Source organism: Pleurodeles waltl, chromosome 7 (genome assembly GCF_031143425.1).
Source record: "Pleurodeles waltl isolate 20211129_DDA chromosome 7, aPleWal1.hap1.20221129, whole genome shotgun sequence".
Classification (NCBI taxonomy): domain Eukaryota; kingdom Metazoa; phylum Chordata; class Amphibia; order Caudata; family Salamandridae; genus Pleurodeles; species Pleurodeles waltl.
This window is the reverse complement of record NC_090446.1, coordinates 905,666,584-905,686,877: the sequence shown is the minus strand read 5'-3', so window position 1 is coordinate 905,686,877 and position 20,294 is coordinate 905,666,584. Positions and strand designations below refer to the sequence as shown.

General features: G+C 46.1%; 1 protein-coding gene across 1 annotated transcript in view; it reads left to right on the top strand.

Moving 5' to 3' along the window:
• CSF1R (colony stimulating factor 1 receptor) overlaps positions 1-20,294 on the top strand; it is a 182,122-nt gene that overhangs the window by 95,792 nt on the left and 66,036 nt on the right. The window contains exons 8-10 of the mRNA XM_069199529.1: positions 413-533; positions 1,012-1,181; positions 19,530-19,648. Coding sequence (XP_069055630.1) covers positions 413-533; positions 1,012-1,181; positions 19,530-19,648 — 410 coding nt within the window. The remainder of the gene's footprint in view (positions 1-412; positions 534-1,011; positions 1,182-19,529; positions 19,649-20,294) is intronic.

The window sequence follows — 20,294 nt, the reverse complement described above, 5'->3', positions numbered from 1 at the left end:
GGCAAGTCTATATTTATTTTCTACTCATATTGCCTTTTTTCCATATTTACATTTTGTTAATTATGAAGTAGATGTAGCTATAAAAGTAACTAAGAAAGTAGAGTGAAAATGGTTGAATAGAGATATCTGTAAAGCCAAATTGCTCCCATCTTACTATTATTTTCCAGTAAGCATGTTCCCATTTGGTGCTTTCCAGGAATTATAGTGAGCATGTCCCCATCAGCATCGTAGGCATCCCTGATCGGATCAGATCTGTGTCGTTTCATTGTTTTAAACAAACACATACAATGAAATTAACATGCTTGCATTAATATTGCACCTTTAGCTCCCTCTGCTGTGATATCCTTGTGCTGAAATCGATGGCTTACTTTGAAGGATGTTTTAACATTCCCACCTTCCCTACCTTTTCCAGACAAGCCTTCGGTCTCAGCCAGCTTGAATCCATTCAACAATTCCAAGGAAATGGAGTGCAATGCTTCGGGCTACCCTGCACCAAACATCAGCTGGCACTGGTGCAAGGGAAAGAAGGAAAGGTGAGAAGAAAAATTCTGACCCATTTTCCCTCAAACATATTGCACATTAACAATAATATACCTGCTTGTGCATGGAAAATGAGCAAGGGAAAAAAGATGCCATTATACCTAAGGATCGACTTGGCGTCAGGAAAACCAGGAACATTTCCCTTGAGCCTAATAGTTGGAACACAGGACACAGTCAGTCATATCAGGTAAGTCAAAGAACAGCTAAGTGAGAGTAATAGGGTGACTGACTTCACCAAGCCAAATCAGTCTTCCAGAACTACAGGTCATAAATTGTGTCCTCTAGTATGTATCTTGGTAGACTAACCTATTCCTGTCCAGAAGCAAATGCGTATTTTTACCTTAGGGGCATGTGTTAACCAGCTTTGGAGCTCTTCAAAACAATTTGACTCATGATATCCAGTGTTTTTTACGCAACACAATCATGCTTGTCAACATAATGTGCATTCAACACTAACCTCTTTTCCCACAGATGTGACGAGGAGGAGATGCTGCCATTGGAGGGTGCCAACACAGAGGTCTATTTTGCAAAAACAATAAGCACTTTGAACCTGAAAGATATCGATGCCAACGCTACTTACATGTGCATAGCCTTCAATGTCATTGGAAGTGCTAGGGATTCAATAAATGTTAAACTTCCAGGTAAGGCTCTTCCTGGTGTGTTTTGTTGAAGTCTGCTGGATAGAACTTCTTGAGCTGGAGTTATTTTGGTCAGGAATGAATGATTGATGAAGACATTTAAATCACACCACTACATGGAAGAGAGTTCCGGCCGTGAGAACTTGAAGGTAAGGAGAATGACTGCACTAAGAAGGCCACCAACTAAGATGAAAAAAGGTGTTTATCTCATAGAGGCTTCTAGCTACAGATTCCTCACCTGAGAATATTGCCTAGTCGTCAAAAACCTAGCTCTGAATATTTTTGAGCAATCCCTTTACTTGCCTTCGGTTCCACGTGACGTCATCGTCTGCACTGGAAGTGACGTGCGCCTAGCCTTTATAGGCACCACCCCAGTGCGCTGACCTCAGTTCCTTCTTTTCCAAGCCATCAGAAGTCAATGCACTGTTCAACTTCTCCGCGTCCCTCCCCACTCTTCGGACGATGCGAGGGAACGACACCACAAATCCATGCCCTTCTCGCAGGTTGTTCTGGTGCAGCCGGCGTCTAAAACTGGGTCCTCTCCACGCTTCCCTGCATTTCCCTGAGCTCGAGCGACCCTAGCTCAATCCTGTGAATTCTATGGGACATGAGCCTCACATTTGGGCAGCCAAACCCCACTGGAGCACCTCCCGTCCCCCTGAGTTTCGGAGGGTCTTTATTTGGATCTCCACCAGCGGGTCCGTCCTTGGCACCAGTCAGTTCCTCAGTGCCCATTGGTAGATCCGCTCCAGCTGCTGCTTCGCGACCTTCTCCAGTGACCGTACCAGTGGCGCCGTTCCCAGTGCCGCCAACGCCCATTCTGATTCCTGACTCCAATACAGGGCTGGACCAGCATCGCACAACATTGGCACCGGTGCCAACTAGGCCCACGTGGCCTTAATCGGAGATGGAGCCCTATTTCCCTGAACAGCCCACTGAGGAACACGAACGGAAGAGATCTGAGGATCCTTATGTGCATCATCGATACCAGCGATGGCATCTGGTCGGAATCACTCTGACTATATGATAAAGTGAGGAGTATTTATACAGATCTACTTGGACCCCTGACATAGATTTGTTCCCCAACAATAGATAACAAGGCGTGCTTGGGACGGTAATTAATATAAACAATTCCCTTCGAAAGCATAAAGAGGGAAAGTACCTAAAGTGAACACCTACAGTTTGTTTGTATTATCCCCTGATCTTGACGCCTTACCGCGGTGACACTGATAATGCAAACTAAAACATGGGCCTAAGTCAAAACAAGGCAGCCTTCTTAAAATAATTCATTAAATAAATGCGCTAAAACAGAGCAAGCTAAGTAGGGTAAAAGTCACTGGGTGAGGGGTGCATGAGTCTGCAAGCCACAGGCTAAGCTAACTCCTGTATCCCATTAAAACAAACTAGGATTCACTACAGTAGCATCTGGCTGTATGAACATTAGGTTTAAAGTCAAGGAAATTTGCTCAGGGGTTGTCTGCTAATAACGTGCAAGTTGTTTAGCCTTCAGTAGCTCACGATGATTTTCACTGATCAGAAGTAGCTCTCGCTATAGAAAATGTTGGAGACCCCTGGACTAAGCCTAGTTTCTACATCCTGGAGCCAAGATTTTCCACAGGCTTGTTGGCTTGCCCCTTGTTTTGAAATATCAGGGCCATAAAAGATTTCACTGGTGCACCACTGTTGTGGAAATCTGTGACTCATAAGTCTGGCAGGGGCTTCTTGACTGGGAGCTGTGATCGAACACTCCCTCACTCTGCATTTACCAAGACCAACGTGGGTTGAGTGCTTCTTGTTCCTCCAGTGCAAAGGCCAGCATGTGTTGGAAACTTTGAGTTTCACCAGCGCATGTTGAGCGCTTTAAAGTTTCCCAGAAATCAGCGGGTTCTGAGCGCTTTGTAATGCCCCCGACAACAACGCTGCTCCTCAAAGGGAAGCCATTTCATCCCCGCCCACCATGTTACCATAGTGACTGGAACTTTCTCTGAGTGACGACATCAGCCTCCCATGTGACCGTAGTCAATGCAGCACGCGGACGTCGACAATCTGCTGGTGCCCAGAGGGAAATCACTGCAACTACTGGAGGCCGACTCACCCGGCCTATTGCCACACTGCCTTCTTGATTTGGGAGCCCCAGTGACAAGGTCCGGGACCCAGAGGCCTTCACCCCAGTGGCTCGTACTGAACCAGGTACTGTGCAATAAGCCGAGCCCCAGGCTCGCAACTGAGGCTAAAATCCCTTTAACTTGAGCTGCGGCCAAGACTTGTTTAATTCATCGGTCCCCAGGGACACGTGGATAGCTTTTTTGCAAGGACCACTTGAGCATCACAGCTGTGGGACACATAACTACCGTAAGGGTTCCAAAACTTTACTCCCCCACTTTAACATTGTTCATACTACTTTCCTCTATGTGCCCACCAGTGTTAAGCAATCATGAGTGCACGCAAAGCACTAAACCAGATGTATACTTTTAAATGCTTATATTGTGATTTGTACATGTTGGATTTTTGTTGTTTTGGTTTTGTTAGATTTAGATAAAGATACTCTATTGTTATAAATCAGTGTGGATTCCTTTTGTGATGTTTTCATTGAGTTGCGTGGGTGTGTCCACAAATACTTAGCACAATCTCTCTTAAATTAGGCCTGACTGGGGTTGCCAGAGAGCCCGAAGCAAGATGGGCACACTTTAGTGATGTTCTGCTGGCTTTAACGGACAGTCAGCTCAAAATCTTGTCATCCACTAGCAATTACCTCACCTAAAGCGGGGTTCTGAGGAGCTGGGAAGAGGGCACCCTGTTAATTACCCAAGGGGAGCGCTACATGGCTTACAGACACCCAGACTAATCCATAATCTCAGCTGTTTCATGATGAGGCCTACCTGGTGAAGACGAGGTCCCGCTGTGCTGAAGTGGAGTTGGTGCGGAGATCTGGGGGAGACAAAGGACAGTGGTGCCTGGTGCTGTGTCCCCCATGGCCCTGGGCAGAAGCGCACTGTGGCCTAGGTAAGTGCTGGAGTAGATGGCTGACTGGCTGGTGGGGGCATGGCAGAGATGGTAAGGCTGGTGCTTACAGCAGTGTCGGTAGTGTGCAGCCGGGGAGAGAGTGAGGAGAGCTGCGCTTGCCGGCTGTGCCACAGCCGGCTGGAGAGAGTGGGAGCTGTTATGGCTTGGCAGAGCCGTCCTGACAATGAGGAAACTGCCTAAAAGTGTTAGGTGCCTCCTGACTGACAGTCGCAGCGCCCGACCTCGTGGGAAGGCCTGAACAACCTGGGGCCCTTGGGGTGATTGGATGCTCAGCTTCCTGGGTGTTCGGTGGCGGGCAGCGCAGTGAGTGAGAAGTGGGTGGTGGCTGTAGGCAACGCCGCACAAGCAGCTGTGGGTCCTCCCTGGAGTTGACTGAGGAACCTGTACCTGTGTGACCTAGCTGCCACTGACCTGTGCGGCAAGGCCGCTAAGGAAGATTACCAGATACCCACGCCAGTCAAGGCAGGAGCTGTAGCCTAAATCGGACTACCGTACATTAAGGTACTGTACAACAAATCAAACGCCCCTGACTGCGCCCCATCAGACTTGTGCCAGCTACCATAATTCAGTATTCAGGGGCTAGAATGCAGCAGACTGAGATTGGTGCATGAATGAAGGCTTAAACCTTGTACCAATTGTTTTTTTTCTTTTGGATGCTGGACTGGTGAGACCTATTCGCTTTTACCCTCCATTGTGACCTTGAAACTGCTAGTGGGCGTAACATAGGGCATTGTCTGCTGACGCTGCTGCCTTGGAGAATGCGAGGAGTGTGTAGGGCACAAGCACAGACATCCAAAGTCCATTGCAAACTTTGTAGAAACAGTGTCTCTCTTGACTACTTCTGCAACATACCTGCTAAATAGCATTGGCACATCAGGCACTCTAACCAATAGCTCTAAAACTAGTGGGATGACAATACTGCACTCTCGGACAAGACATCTGTTGGTTGGGAACCAGTTATAGACGCATTCCACAGGCGAGATGGAAAGGTTGGATCGCTCACAACCATGCCTAACCTTTTCCACTAAACGCCTGGCTAAGCCAGCACTGGAACTGATGTTGGATCAGGAACAGGAGGTGGGTTCACTAGTTGCGACGATGGTGGAGTTAACACTTCTAGCTATGCAAAAAAGCCTTCAGCGTATAGATGGCAAAATCAAATCTTTAATTTTGCACTTTGACCATATGTCAACCAAGCTTGATAAACAATCGGCCTGCATCACTGCCACATAACGGCGTATATCTGCAGCGAAGGATGACCTAATGGCAGTCATGATGAAAAATCTCAACATGGAGAAGGTCCTCGCTGTTACTCAAGCCAAGAATGAGGACTTAGAAGGGTGGTCGGGGAGGAACAATCTACATATTACAGGGTCCTTGAATCAACCAACACAGGGAGAATGGAGGCCATCAGGCAAACCATGCTCCAAGATGTCTTTGGAGCTGAAAAAATATCGCCACTGTTGGAGGTGGAGAGAGCTCATCGGTCACTGACGGCAAAACCCGCACCTGGGAAACCCCAAGGCCTATTGTTGCTAAATTACTCAACTATCGAGACCGCAACACGATCCTATGGCTGGCGAGGGAGATCGGAGAAGTTACATTCCGAGGCCATGTACAGCGGGGTCCAGACCAACTGACGAGAGTACTTGCCCATCACAAAATAATTGCAGAAGGTGAAGATTGCATATGCTATGCTCTATCCAGCTCGCCTGCTGATTGACTTCCAGGGAAAACAGAAAACATACTTGACTCCACAGGAAGCCAAGGACTATATAAAGACTATTCTTAAGGCCCGACGATCAAAATGAGGGCAGTTCATTATTGCTGCATTGCATCGGCTGAGTAAATCTTTGCAACCCTCGTGGTATCCTGGTGCTTTTAGTATGCACACTGAGATACCCCAATTTGCTGAGCAGCTCCAGTTCAAACAGTTAATGACAGATGCTTCAATTTTACTTTTCCGTTCAGGCTACCTCTGACATCTCAGAGGGAGACGGGACTCTGATGACCCCCCTGGTAGCGCACACCGCTGTCTACTAATGTGCGATAAAAATTTTGCATGTCTAATCTTCGTTGTTCAGTTTTTTTTCTCAATATTGGTCTGCTTGTGTCTTTGTTTCAAAAGGGGATGTATTTAGCATGGTTGGGATGCTGAAGTGGGTGACGGTGTAGTTGTCAGTTGTTTGGAGACGCGAGAGACAGATGCACTTCAGACACTACACTACCAGCTGTTAGATATTTTGTTATGGGTACACAAAGTAATCAGATAGAGCTACTCTCCTGGAGTGTATGGGAGGTTCAATGATCCCTGCGAAACACAACAGGAGCTCGCACATTTAGGCAGACATCAGGTTCACTTAGTGTTTATTCAAGAGACGCACCTCACGAAAGCCACAGAAGCTGCAGTTGGCGCCGGGTGGGCAGTTTACAGAATTGCATCCTCCTTTTCTACTTACCCCGTGGGAGTCATGATTCTGGTTAAAAAAGAGACTCCATTTGTGGAAACACATACAGTCACAGATGACCAGGGAAGATTCATCGTAGTGCAGTGTGCACCCTGAGGCACACTGATAACACTGATGAACACATATCGCCCTTATTTTGATGACATTGATGATCCTAACTTTTACACAATTTGGCAAAACATTCACGATCTTTCACCGGCAACGGTAGCATGGTAAACAATCTGTGAAAGTAATTAATGATGGCATGGTGGAACATGGCATGATTGATAAATGGAGGTTACGATACTCCAGTAGGTGTGAAGGGACATTTATATAATCAGTACATAGTTCCTGGTTCTGGGTATATTACTGGTTAGCTGCTTGGGAGGTCAGCACATGGAGGGCGGAGGTGAAACATCATTCCCCGGTGCTCCTCACAGTGTCGATACCCATGTGCTCCAGCGCAATTTAGGTGGCAGTTTTAGGCCTCGGCCTTTTTGCATCGGGTATTTTGTGAGGGACTACGGTCCGTCATTCACGAATACTATGTATTAGTAAGCAGGTAGGTATGCGACGCACCATTCAGGATCTAGTATGTGCCACTGAATCTAAACTACTCCCTCTGAAAAGGGCATATGAAGTAGACTGTGACCCGATCACCTTAGAAGCTATTAGGGATCAAGTTATTAAATTTCAGAAACTTACAACTCAAGAACAGCAGCTTGTGACAAAACGTGCCCAATCGTGTGCATTTGGCAAGGCAGAAAGAGCAGGGTGTAATTTGGCATCTAAACTGCAGTTGTCTCAAGCCCAATCACATATCATTGAAATTACCACCTCGAAAGAGAGGGACTATTTTTACACCCCCTCGATCCTAAATGCACTCAGGACTTTTTACGTCCAGTTATATGTGGCCCGCCCAAACATCACAGCTACTGAATTGAGCAACTACCTCGAGGATGTGGAACTTGTGTGGTTATCTCCAGGGCGACGGAAATACTTGTTACAACCTATCTCCGTAGAAGAGATTAAAGCTGCTCTCAGGTCACTTCCGGGCGGAAAAGCCCCAGGTAAGGATGGGCTGACTATAGAATTCTATAAGGAATTTGCAGACATATTAGCCCCATATCTATACTCCACATCTGTGGAAGCGTTTGACAAGGAAATACTCCCCCTCTCTACGAGAAGCTTTAATAGTTACGCTATTGAAACCAGACAAACCTCCGACCAGGTGTGACTCATACTGTTCTTTTTCTCTCATTAATATTGGTGCAAAAATGTTAGCAAAGGTATGGGCGAATGTATTGAAACTGCTTCTCTCTAAGAAAGTGTTGCCGGACCAGTCGGGCATTGTCCCTTCGCCAGACCAGTTGGGCATTTTCTCGGCTCGCTCAAACGTGCATAACTTGTGGACCTTGTTTGCCTTACTACATATCCTAGATCCTTCAGTTCAGGCAGCTGCAGTCTTATCAGCTGCAGAAAAAGCATTCACCTCTATAGCTTGAGAATACATGTCTAGAAATATGGCCCATATGGGAATGCCCGCAAGCTTTATTGGCTGGGAAAGACTGTTGTACAACCAACTGATGGCCCGCGTTCGTCCTAATGGCAACATATTAGAGGAATTCCACATATACAGATGCATGCGACAGGTGTGTCCTTTATCTCCATTGTTTTTCCCCATTGCACTAGAACCACTAGCAGGCGTGATCAGGCAGCGCTATGTGCAGTCAGCCTTACAGTTCCGACTGCGTCCATTGAGCGTATGGCTCTAAGCAGAAAATATGGTGCTGTACATTCGGAACCCGACACAAACTTGGTGCTAGTTATTAGGGAGTATGTCCCATTAAATACTTAGGATATGGATGCATAAAGATCCTGAACTGGTACTGTACTACAAATATGGAAGGGCCATCTACCAATTGTTAGATCAGATCTAGAGATCGATCACACTGCCCCTTTCTTTATGGGACAGGATTGCTCTGATGAAGATGGTGGTGTTGCCAAAATGGTTTTACTTGTTCACTAATATCCCCAAAGTGCTCACAGCTACCTGAGTCATCCAAACCTAAGGACATATGGGCAACACTTATGACAAACCTTCTCACAGCTCAACACAACAATGATGATGCTGGGCACGTGGCACCTGTTTTATAAGAGTCTATGTTATATATGCCAAATGTATGGATGTTGGTCCCACCTGGTGGGACATGACGGGTGTGTTCACAACCTCATGCTGTACATCTCTGAGGGTTGAGGTTGCAATCACTGACTCACTGTTTGGTTCTAAAGGGATTATGTACTTTTTGTTGTACTATTGCATAAAAATTAAATAAAAAAAAGTTCTTCTGGCATTACAATAGGATTCTCTCCAAAACCAAAAACACACAGTGGTAGGGCAATCCTCTGGCTTTGCCTTGGTGCTACTAAAATGGCAATAGAGGCAGCTTAGAAAAAAAGAGGGCCCCGGCACTCACTTAGTGGCAAGTCTGCCTTTGGAGGGCGTTGAAACTGGAGAGGATGGCAGATATATTCTCGGATGATTTTAAAAACTTCGAATATACTTGGGGACCTGTAGCATCTTATTTGTCTGTAGGTCTGCCGCTATTCAGCTGCTCCGCATGCACCAGGGCTTTGCATTTGTTCCAGATTTAGGGGTTTGGGATTCCCCCTCGTCTGGCCTTCTCTTCCTTCATCCACTGGGGCCTTTGGGGTCCGGCTGGGTGGAAGCCCCCCGGAGACCCACTGGGAGAATGAGCTATACTCTATCATGTTGATTGACGTGCTCTATCAGAAATTGGACTGCATCTACCTCCCTAGACCTATGTTAGGTTTGTTCAATTGGTGTTTTTGTTTTATTTCATAATTACACATTACTGGAATGGTTGACATTTGCAGAAGATTGATGGTTGTTGGATAGTAAATTCTTTCTCAATATAAGCTGTGTTACGTCAATAGCTACTACGTACAGACAGGAGATGCTGTGACATGTTATTATTCTCTTTGTACTGACTTTCAACTTAACAAAAACAAATTTGACCCCCCAAAAAAGTTAAGCCTGACTGCTCTGTGCCAAGCTACCAGAGGGTGGACAGAGGTTATATTTTGGTGTATATCTGACTCACTCCGACAAGGATAGTGGTCCCTACAGGTGCAGCGTGCCTACCTCTGCCAACTAGAGACCCCATTTCTAACACAGACATCCAAGGTACTTTGCCCTAAAACAAGGTATCCATTGATTTCGGTGGACAAAACTTACTTAAACTTTTAAAAGTTATATCTTGAGTTGTGTATGTTGGATTTTTGTTGTTTTGGTCTTGTTTTACTCAGATAATTATTGGCTATTTGTCTAAACTGGTGTGGACTCCGTTTGTAGTGTTTTCACTGTGTTACTGTGTGTGTGTGTTTGTGTGTGTGTGTTCAAATACTTTACACAGTGTCTCGGAGATAAGCCGGACTGCTCGTGCCAAGCTACCAAGGGGGTGAGCAGGGATTATCTTAGATGTGTGACTCCCTTACCCTGACTAGAGTGAGGGTCCCTGCTTGGACAGGGTACAAACCACTGCCAACCAGAGACCCCATTTCTAACATCCATTATATAACCTAACATTCCTTACATTTCAGCAATCAAACCTGAGGAAATTTAACAGGCGAAACCATAGCTAATTGCCGTATCAGGTGGATTTTCTTGTGTTAAACACAGAAATGTGCATGTTATTGCCCATGAACTCATATTAGTTGTATTTTGTCGAAACTGATTAATAAGGTACTCCGCAGTATCATTATTTATCTGAGGCAATAAATACGGCATCTACTCATAATGAAGCCCTCTGTCTCTGGGACCCTTATGGTTTTTGACAGGGCTTCTTGTACTTCTGTAACATCAGACTGATTAGATTTATGCATGTTCTATGATTACTCTTCCTTCTCAGATCTTCTAGATGCAGTCAAAAAGCTCTGGACTCAATTGGTGTTCCTTTAACATGTTCAGTATATGTCTCAACAAGGTATTTGTACACAGCTGCAGTCTGGTACCTGACCAAAATCGTTTGTCACTTCTTGTGGGCAGTCCTTTGTCCTTGGCACACAACTTTAAGAAATTTCTAGAAATGGGTTCTGTAGTTGGCAGAGGCATACACCCTTGTCCAAGAAGGGGCAACAATCCTAGTCAGGGTAAGTCACACACTATCCAAATTATCCTGTGCCACCCTCTGCTAGCTTGCCACTGAACAGTCAGTCTTAACTTAGAAGGCAATGTGTAAAATATTTGCGCAATAAATCATACAGTATCACAGTGAAAATACCACAAACATACACCACACAGGTTTAGAAAAATAGATAATATTTATCTGAATAAAATAAGGTCAAAACAACAAAGACCCAATAAGCACACGTTGAAGCACACTTTTAGAAGGTTTAAAAGAGTCTTAATCCTTAGAAATAAACAGTTGTCTCTTTGTTACACCCAGTACCTGGTATGCATAAAAAATAATGATGCGTGGGGATCGCAAAGGAGGAGATGCATGGAAAAATAGGGTATTGCATTGAATTTTGGCGTACAGTCTTGGTTCCTCACTGTGGTGCGGGGATATTTTGACACCCAGGGACGATGCAGAAAAAATCCTTGACGCACTGGAAGAAGGCACGGGCACTGCATTGATCGGTTAGGCGAGACATAGAATTTTCCGTCGCAAGCCAGGCGCTGTCTTGAATTTCCAGCCGGTCGGCTGTGCAGCGATTTCTCTTTCCCAATGTAGGCTTTGTGTTGATTTTGAGAGCTCTTTTGGGGAAGGCAGAGTCCTTTACAGCAAAGTCAGAGGCCAGCAGGGCAGCAGTCCTTCTCAGCAAAGCAGTCCAATGAGTCATTGGGCTGCCAGGCAGCTCCTCTGACAGGGTGCAGTTGTAGGTCCAGATGTGTCTGGTTTGGTGGGGGTCAGAGACCCAGTTTATTTACCCAAAAATGCCTTTGAAGTGGGGGAGACTTTAAAGAGTGGTTTTGAAGCGCACAAGCTCCCATTTCAGTTTAGTCCTCTCTACGAGCATCCCAGTAGGAGGTTTAGCAGCCCATTGTTGCTGGAGAGCACCAGCAACTGCAGCTCCGCTGCCCTGCTGGACAACCTCGCAAACCTCGGCCTCAAGCAACTGGTCACCTTGCCCACCCACTCAGCCTGACACACGCTTGACGCCATATTCTCCTCCAGCAGCCACATCACCTTCACTCCCACCACTGAACTCCATTGGACTGACCACCACTGCATTCACTTCTCACACCACCCACCACCAACAACATCTGATCCCTCACCGAAAGTGGAACAAGATCTCCAAGGATCAGCTGATCTCCAACCTCACCCAGTCTACACCCCCCAAAACCAACGACCCCAACACCCCCTCCCTCAACCTCAAATGATGGCTCGACGACTGCACAAACACCCTCGCTCCACTCAAAAAAACCAACAACACCCGCATCAACAAGAAAGCTCCCTGGTTCACCACAGAACTCCAGGCTTCACAACGAGAATGCCGGAAAACTGAGAAAACCTGGCACCAAGATCAATCAGTGAGCAACATCACCGCCCTCAAATCAGCCATGCGCAAATACCACCAGCTCATCCGGACCACCAAAAGATCCTTCTACAAAGAGCGGATAGACAATAACACACACAACAGCAAGGAACTATTCAACATCATCAAGGAACTCACCAAACCCAAATCCTGCACCATCGACCCACCCCACTCGCAAGACCTCTGCGAATCCCTCTCCAGCTACTTCCACCGCAAGATCGCAGACATACATGAAAGCATTTCAACGCCATCCCCCACCACCACCACTGACTCGGTCAACACCACCGCACCCTTCCGCACCAACATACTGAGCACCTGGACCCCCACCAACAATGAAGAAACCACCAAAACCATGAGCACCATCCACTGAGGCTCTCCAACAGACCCCTGCCCCCACCACGTCTTCAACAAGGCCAGCTAAATCATTGTTCCCCAGCTCCGGTCAGTCATCAACAGCTCCTTCGAGACTGCCACTTTTCCGGATATTTGGAAACATGCCGAAGTCAATACCTTGCTCAAAAAACCCAAAGCCTACCCCAAAGACCTCACAAACTACCGACCTATCCCTCTATTCCCCTTCCCCGCGAAGGTCATAAAGAAGATAGTCAACAACCAACTTTCCCGCTTCCTGGAGGACAACAACATACTCGACGTCTCCCAGTCTGGATTCCGCAAAAACCACAGCACCGAGACCGCCCTCATCGCCTGCACTGACGACATCAGAACAAGACTTGACAAGGGTGAAATGGTTTCCCTCATCCTTCTCGACCTTTCCGCAGCCTTCGACACCGTATGCCATCAAACCCTTCGCACACGCCTCTTCGACGCTGGAATTCGCCGCAAAGCCCTGGACTGGCTCACCTCCTTCCTCTCCGAAAGAACCCAAAGAGTTCGCCTCCCCCCATTCCGGTCAGAAGCCACCAAGACCATATGCGGAGTCCCCCAGGGATCCTCACTCAGTCCCACCCTCTTCAATATCTACATGGCTCCGCTCGCCAGCATCGTCCAACCCCACGGCCTCAACATCAATTCCTACGCTGACAACATCCAGCTCATCCTCTCCCTCACAAGGAACCCCTCAACCGCCAAGAACAACCTCCACACCGGCCTTCTCACCATCACTAATTGGATGACAGCAAGCCACCTCAAGCTGAACTCAGGAGAAACCGAGATCATCCTCTTCGGACCCAACAAGTCAGCATGGAACGACTCATGGTGGCGGGCCACCCTGGTACCACCCCCGACACCCACCACCCATGCAAGTAATCTCGTCTTCATACTAGACTCTTCTCTCTCCATGACCCAGCAAGTCAATGCCATATCGTCCTCTTGCTTCCACATCCTCCCTATGCTCCGCAAGACCTTCAGGTGGATTCCCGTAGAAACCAGAAGAACGGTCACCCAAGCCCTCGTCAGCAGCAGACTGGACTACGGCAATGCCCTGTACGCAGGGACTACGGCCAAGCTCCAGAGAACACTCCAGCGCATCCAGAATGCCTCAGCACATCTCATCCTCAGCCTCCCTCGCCACGAGCACATCTCCGCCCACCTCAGAACCCTACACTGGCTACCCATCAACAAAAGGATCATCTTCAAAATCCTAATCCAGGCTCACAAAGCCCTCCACGACATCGGAACGGCCTACCTCAACGATCGACTTAACTTCCACAGCCCGACATGCCAGCTCCGCTCCGCCGACCTAGCCCTCGCAACAGTCCCTCGCATTCAACGCAGCACATCCGGCAGCAGGTCCTTTTCCCACCTCGCCGCCAAAACCTGGAACTCCCTCCCCACCAACCTACGTAAGACCCAGGACCTCCTGTCCTTCAGAAAGCGCCTCAAGACATGGCTCTTCGAGCAGTAGCACCCACCCTCCCCCACCCCAGCGCCTTGTGAGCCTACCGGGTTCGTAGCGCGCTGAACAAATTAATTGATTGATTGATTGATTGATTGTGTGAGGGCAGGCCCCTGGCCTTTGAAATGTAAGTGTCTGGCCCTCCACCCTTCCAGTGCAGGAAGACCCATTCAATATGCAGATAAATGCAAGTATCCTGTGTTTGTGGTTGTCTGGGTAAGATGCACAAGGGAGAAAGGCTGTAAGGCACAGATGGTTTAAGTGCATAGAAATGCTCACTTTCTAAAAGTGGCATTTCTGAAATTGTAATGAAAATTCTAACCTCACTAATAAGCAGGATTTTCTATTACCATTCTGGAATACTAAATATGGCCTGGTTACCCCTTTCAGATCAGAATCTATCACTCAAAAAGTATATGAGGGCAGTCCAAATGCAGTGCTTGTCTATGAAAGGAGCAGGCCTCACTGTAGTGGAAAATTCATTTATGAGTTTTCCACTAACAGGACATATAAAACACATATGTACATGTCCTGCCTTTTACCTACATAGCACCCTGCCCTATAGGTTAGCGAGGGCCTAACTTAGGGGTCATTTATATGTAGAAAAAGGGGAGTTCAAGGCTTGGCGAGTACTTTGAAATGCCAAGTCGAAGTGGCAGTGAAACTGCACACACCGGCTTTGCAATGGCAGGCCTGAGACATGGTTAAGGGGCGCCTTATGTGGGTGGCACAATCAGTGCTGCAGGCCCGCTAGTAGCATTTAATTTACAGGCACTGGGAACCTGTTTTGCGCTTTACTATGAAATATGTCAACTGGGGATGAACCAATGTTACCATGTTTAAGGGAGAGAGCATATGCACTTTAGCACTAGTTAGCAGTGGTAAAGTGTGCAGTCCTAAAACCAACAAAAACAGGGTCAGAAAAGTGGAGGGAGGCAGACAAAAAGTTGGGGGATGATCTCCCCATGGCTGTCAGGTGTAACAGAAATGTACTAGAAAGAATCCATGGGTAAAATTTAAAACCAGTCTCCAATTTTAATTGAAAGCACTCAGCACTTCTGTTAGAAATGGGGTTTTTGGTTGGCAGTCAGGTTACCCTCTGTCCAAGAAAGAACCCTCACTCTAGTCAGGTTAAGTCACACACAATCCAAACTATCCTGTGCCCACCCTCTGGTAGCTTGGCTCGAGCAGTCAGGCTTAACTTAAAAGGCAATGCCTAAAGTATTTGTGCAATAAATCATACAATAACACAATATAGCACCACAAACATACACCACACAGTGTTTAGAAAAATATATAATATTTATCTGGATATTTGCAGGTCAAAACGAATAAAGATGCAAAATGAAATTGTAGAGATATCACTGAAAAGTGATATAAAGGGGGTTATTCCAACTTTGGAGGAGGTGTTAATCCGTCCCAAAAGTGACGGAAAAGTGACGGATTTACCACCAGCCGTATTACGAGTCCATTATATCCTATGGAACTCGTAATACTGCTGGTGGTATATTCGTCACTTTACCGTCCCTTTTGGGACGGATTAACACTCCTCCAAAGTTGGAATAACCCCTAAAGTGTCTTAAGCCTTTAAAAAGCAAACAAAGTCTCTTTCAAGCACAAAGTACCTGGTTTAAAGTGGAAAATCTCCACAAAGGGCCGCAGAAGAAAAGATATGTGGAAAAACGGAGTGTGCAATTTTTTCCCTGCACACACAGACTTGGGTCGTTATTTTTCACGCGGGGAAATCGTGCATCGTTTTCCAGCACGCGGACAGTCTCTCTCTGTGGTTCGTGGGATTACCAGATGTCCCGGGGTCTGTGCGTGGAATCCTAGGCTTGTTTTCCGGCTGCGCGTTGTTCTGGTGCGCTGTGCGTGGAATCTTCTCCCTCATGGCAGGCGTAACGTCGATTTCCTTTCTGGAGTCAGGCGGCGTTGTCCACGCGAGGCCGTGCGTCGAAGTTCCAGTCGCACCGCAGGCGTCGCGTCAAGCGGCGTCTTTCCGGATCAGCGTGCGGTGAATTTTTCACTGTGGAGCAAGCTGTGCATCAAATTTTTCAGCGCACAAGGCGTCAAGATGAAAAAGAGAAGTCTTTTTGGTCCTGAGACTTCAGGGAACAGGAGACAAGCTCTATCCAAACCCTTGGAGAGCACTTCAGCAGCAAGGCAAGAGTTCAGCAAGGCAGCGGGCAACAGCAAGGCAGCAGTCCTTTGTAGAAAGCAGACAGGTGAGTCCTTTAGGCAGCCAGGCAGTTCTTCTTGGCAGGATGCAGGTTCTGGTTCAGGTTTCTTCTCCAGCAAGTGTCTGATGAGGTAGGGCAGAGGCCCTGTTTTATACCCAAATGTGCCTTTGAAATGGGGTAGACTTCAAAGAGTGGCTAAGAAGTGCACCAGGTCCCCTTTCAGTTCAATCCTGTCTGCCAGGGTCCCAGTAGGGGGTGTGGCAGTCCTGTGTGTGAGAGCAGGCCCTCCACCCTCCCAGCCCAGGAAGACCCATTCAAAATGCAGATATATGTAAGTGAGGCTGAGTACCCTGTTTTTGGGGGGTGTCTGAGTGAATGCACAAGGAGCTGCCAACCAAGCCCAGCCAGACGTGGATTGTAAGGCACAGAAAGATTTAAGTGCAAAGAAATGTTCACTTTCTAAAAGTGCCATTTCTAGAATAGTAATATTAAATCCAACTTCACCAGTCAGCAGGATTTGGTATTACCATTCTGGCCATACTAAATATGACCTTCCTACTCCTTTCCGATCAGCAGCTAACACTTCAATACTGTATGAGGGCAGCCCCAATGTTAGCCTATGAAGGGAGCAGGCCTCACAGTAGTGCAAAAACGAATTTAGGAGTTTTACACTACCTGGACATGTAAACTACACAGGTACATGCCCTGCCTTTCACCCACACAGCACCCTGCTCTAGGGGTTACCTAGGGTACACATTAGAGGTGACTTATGTGTGGAGAAAGGGGAGGTTTAGGCTTGGCAAGTACTTTTAAATGCTAAGTCGAGGTGACAGTGAAACTGCACACACAGGGCTTGTAATGGCAGGCCTGAGACAAGGTAAAGGGGATACTGAAGTGGGTGGCACAACCAGTGCTGCAGGCCCACTAGTAGCATTTAATCTACAGGCCCTAGGCACATATAGTGCACATTACTAGGGACTTATAAATAAATTAAATAGTCCAATCAGGTATGATCCAAGGTTACCATGCACTGGTTAGCAGTGATGAAGTGCGCAGAGTCTAAAAGCCAGCAAAAACAGTGTCCAAAAAGTGAAGGGAGGGAGGCAAAAAGTTAGGGGTGACCACCCTAAGGCTGTCAGGTCTAACAACTTCAGAATCTTTTTTTCAAATAGAACCATCTGTCTTAGATTGACGAAGCATCTTACGCTTATTATGTATAGTAAAGGCCTTACTGGTGGGTACTGTGAATTGCATCTTTTTGCACCTGACCAGGGCGGGCAGAAATCTCAAAGCAATCCTTTGTGTTCTTTGTGTAACTTTCAGTTATCAACAAGCTTTTTTCATCAGACTTCTACAACCTTTGCTGTCATTACCACTTGCTGGTTTATGTGAAATGGGGCTTCAGCAGTATCCTATTCAAAAGGTGTTTAATTCTCATACCCTGACAATAACCTGTGTCTTCACTACCACCATCCCTTACGTTTTGAGTGATTAAGGGCAGGGCCACAGTGTAAGTTTTTCAACAAAAGCACTTGATGATAGTCGTTCTATGGGCCCACGTGCCCAGTCTCTCTTCTCTTGCGTGGCTCTGCATGACATAGTAAATCTGGAGTCACACAAGACAGCTCAGGTTGCTGATTTACATTACTCTGCATGTGGAAGGTGTTTCATGGGTGCAGTATGGTTTTTCCCACACATCCAACTATGGCTTTTGGCACTTCTCCAGATTTACTAAGTCTAGTAAACCTGGCAATTCGTCAAAATGCTATGCTTTTCCAGGCTTATTTCTCCTTATTTACTCTTTCTATGTGTTCTGCAGCAGAAAGTGTCTTGCTGTGTTGCACTGCATGGCTTTTTAGCAAATCTAGGCCCTGGCGTCTGCAGCACGAAACAACTGGTAACTAAAGATTACATCTGTTCACACCACCTGCAACATATCTGCCACAGCTAGGTAATTTTTTATTTCTTACATTAAACAGTCTTTGGTCGAATGCATCCAATTTTAATGACTGGCAGTGTCATTTATCTGGATTTGTCTTTTTAGTTCATGAAGTGTAGAAAAAGGCTTTGTGATTCCTGGAATTACACTCATGCTTATCCTTGCATAGCCATATCACTCTTTTCTATCACAATTCTTAAAACAACGAGGCAGGAAAGGCCCATGCTCGCCACCATATTGAAAAATACCCTGGTTCCTTGATGGCATTCTTTGATGTCACATTGGCTCGAATTTTTGCCAAGTTGTGCCTTTACTCATTCCTCTCCAGCCAGAATTTTCTCCATCGTACTAACGCCTTATGTGTTAATGACCTTCCAGGCTGTGAAACTGTAGCAGAGGGGAACCGTAGAATGCCGAGTAGGTACTGGACATCACGCACAAGATGGTGCCGATCAGACATGACTCAGCCCAATTAAAAGTTTTCTGTCAGAAAGGACACTATGTACCCATTAGCAGGTTCTCTAGGAGCACTAACAAATATTTACTCCATATCTTTGACATTATACTGGGGCTGCACATGCCGAGGTAAAGGTTGTAGGCAAGGTTCAGAGGGGCAGTGGTCAGATGCAATTTCTAGATATAAATGTTACAATTGGTCACAGTGAGATAGACGTTCTAACATTCTGATTCAGCATGCTAAATTTTCACTGATTTTCATTGCAATTAAGATTATAATGCAAACCAGGTGGAAGTTGAGTTGCCAATCTTCAAATAGAAAATACCATCAATGTTTCCCCAGATTGCATATAATTACCTCCTAATTCTCTAGTCTGGGAATATGAAAGCAAATTGCTTGAAATGTGACCACAGGAAGTATTCAGTTAAACTGTAGTGCAATGACCTATCCGGGTTAAGAGTAAGAGAAATTAAAAAGTCAGAACTAGAAAACTAGTGCTTTGCCCAGTTAGGTTTATTATGACTCTGCATGGCATAGTAAATTTGGAGTAACGCCTTTTAAAATCTGAGTAATCTGGGAGGGTCTGCACAACATATTACTAGTTGTTTTCGCTGATGAGATTTCCAACAAAGGCAGTATGTCCTAAATGGAAAGTGTGAGGCTTTTATGTCAGATGCTTGTGAAAGATCTGTGTTTCTGTTATTGGAATTGAGAGATTTTACAAAAGTCTTGCTTGGTTTGGCTGTGGCAGAATCAGTCACTTGTCAGGTACGGTTTGGCTAACTTGTGACTAATGCCACCACAACCAAAATTCCCATTGTGTTTGGTCAAGTTCTCCACTAAATTACTACATCTTCTTTTGACTTATGTCTTTTTCCCCATCGCAGATCGCGTCATACAAATAGAAGTCCAAAACAAGCTGTTCACCCCCACGCTGGGGGCCTTTTGTGGCTTGGCTGCCTTGCTTCTCCTGTTGCTGATTCTGCTCCTCTACAAGTATAAACAGGTGTGTGCCACAATATTCTCACTGCGTGTCCCTGAATCAGGGAACTTTTCAATCCTGCATAGATTATGAAATATAACAGTGCAGCAAGAAACTCAATTGATCATTTAATTACGATGGATAAAGAGGGGTGGGTGAGAAAGTTTAACCTTTATGATTATATGGAGAGCCCCCCTATAATATTGTTCATTTGACACTAGCTCTACATTTATAACCATTTAAAATAAAAGGAATTCAGAAATCCATGTATAGCCATCAATACAACTGAAAATGGAAATGCTTCGTAATTACTCCTCCAAACTATAACCTTCTCTTCAAGCCTCACAGTTTTCGAAATCAGGCTTTGATTTCTGACTTGCTGTAATTTTCAAGACTCTCTGTGGATTTCCAGTGCTTTACAAGAAGACTGACAGTGGTTTCAATGAAACAACAGTTGCGTCATCTCCCAGCTCATAGTTAGACGTCTCTCTCGTGAGCTCCAACATCTCTAAGGACAATTTCCAGGAAAACTCAGATTGTGAGAAACTGATCACCAAGTTGTAACTTACAAAACAGCTGATTTCATTTGCTGATGTCTTACTCCTCTGCAAATTAGTCAGTACTCAGCATATCTCACAGCATATTTCAAATTTACACATTGGTATGCCAC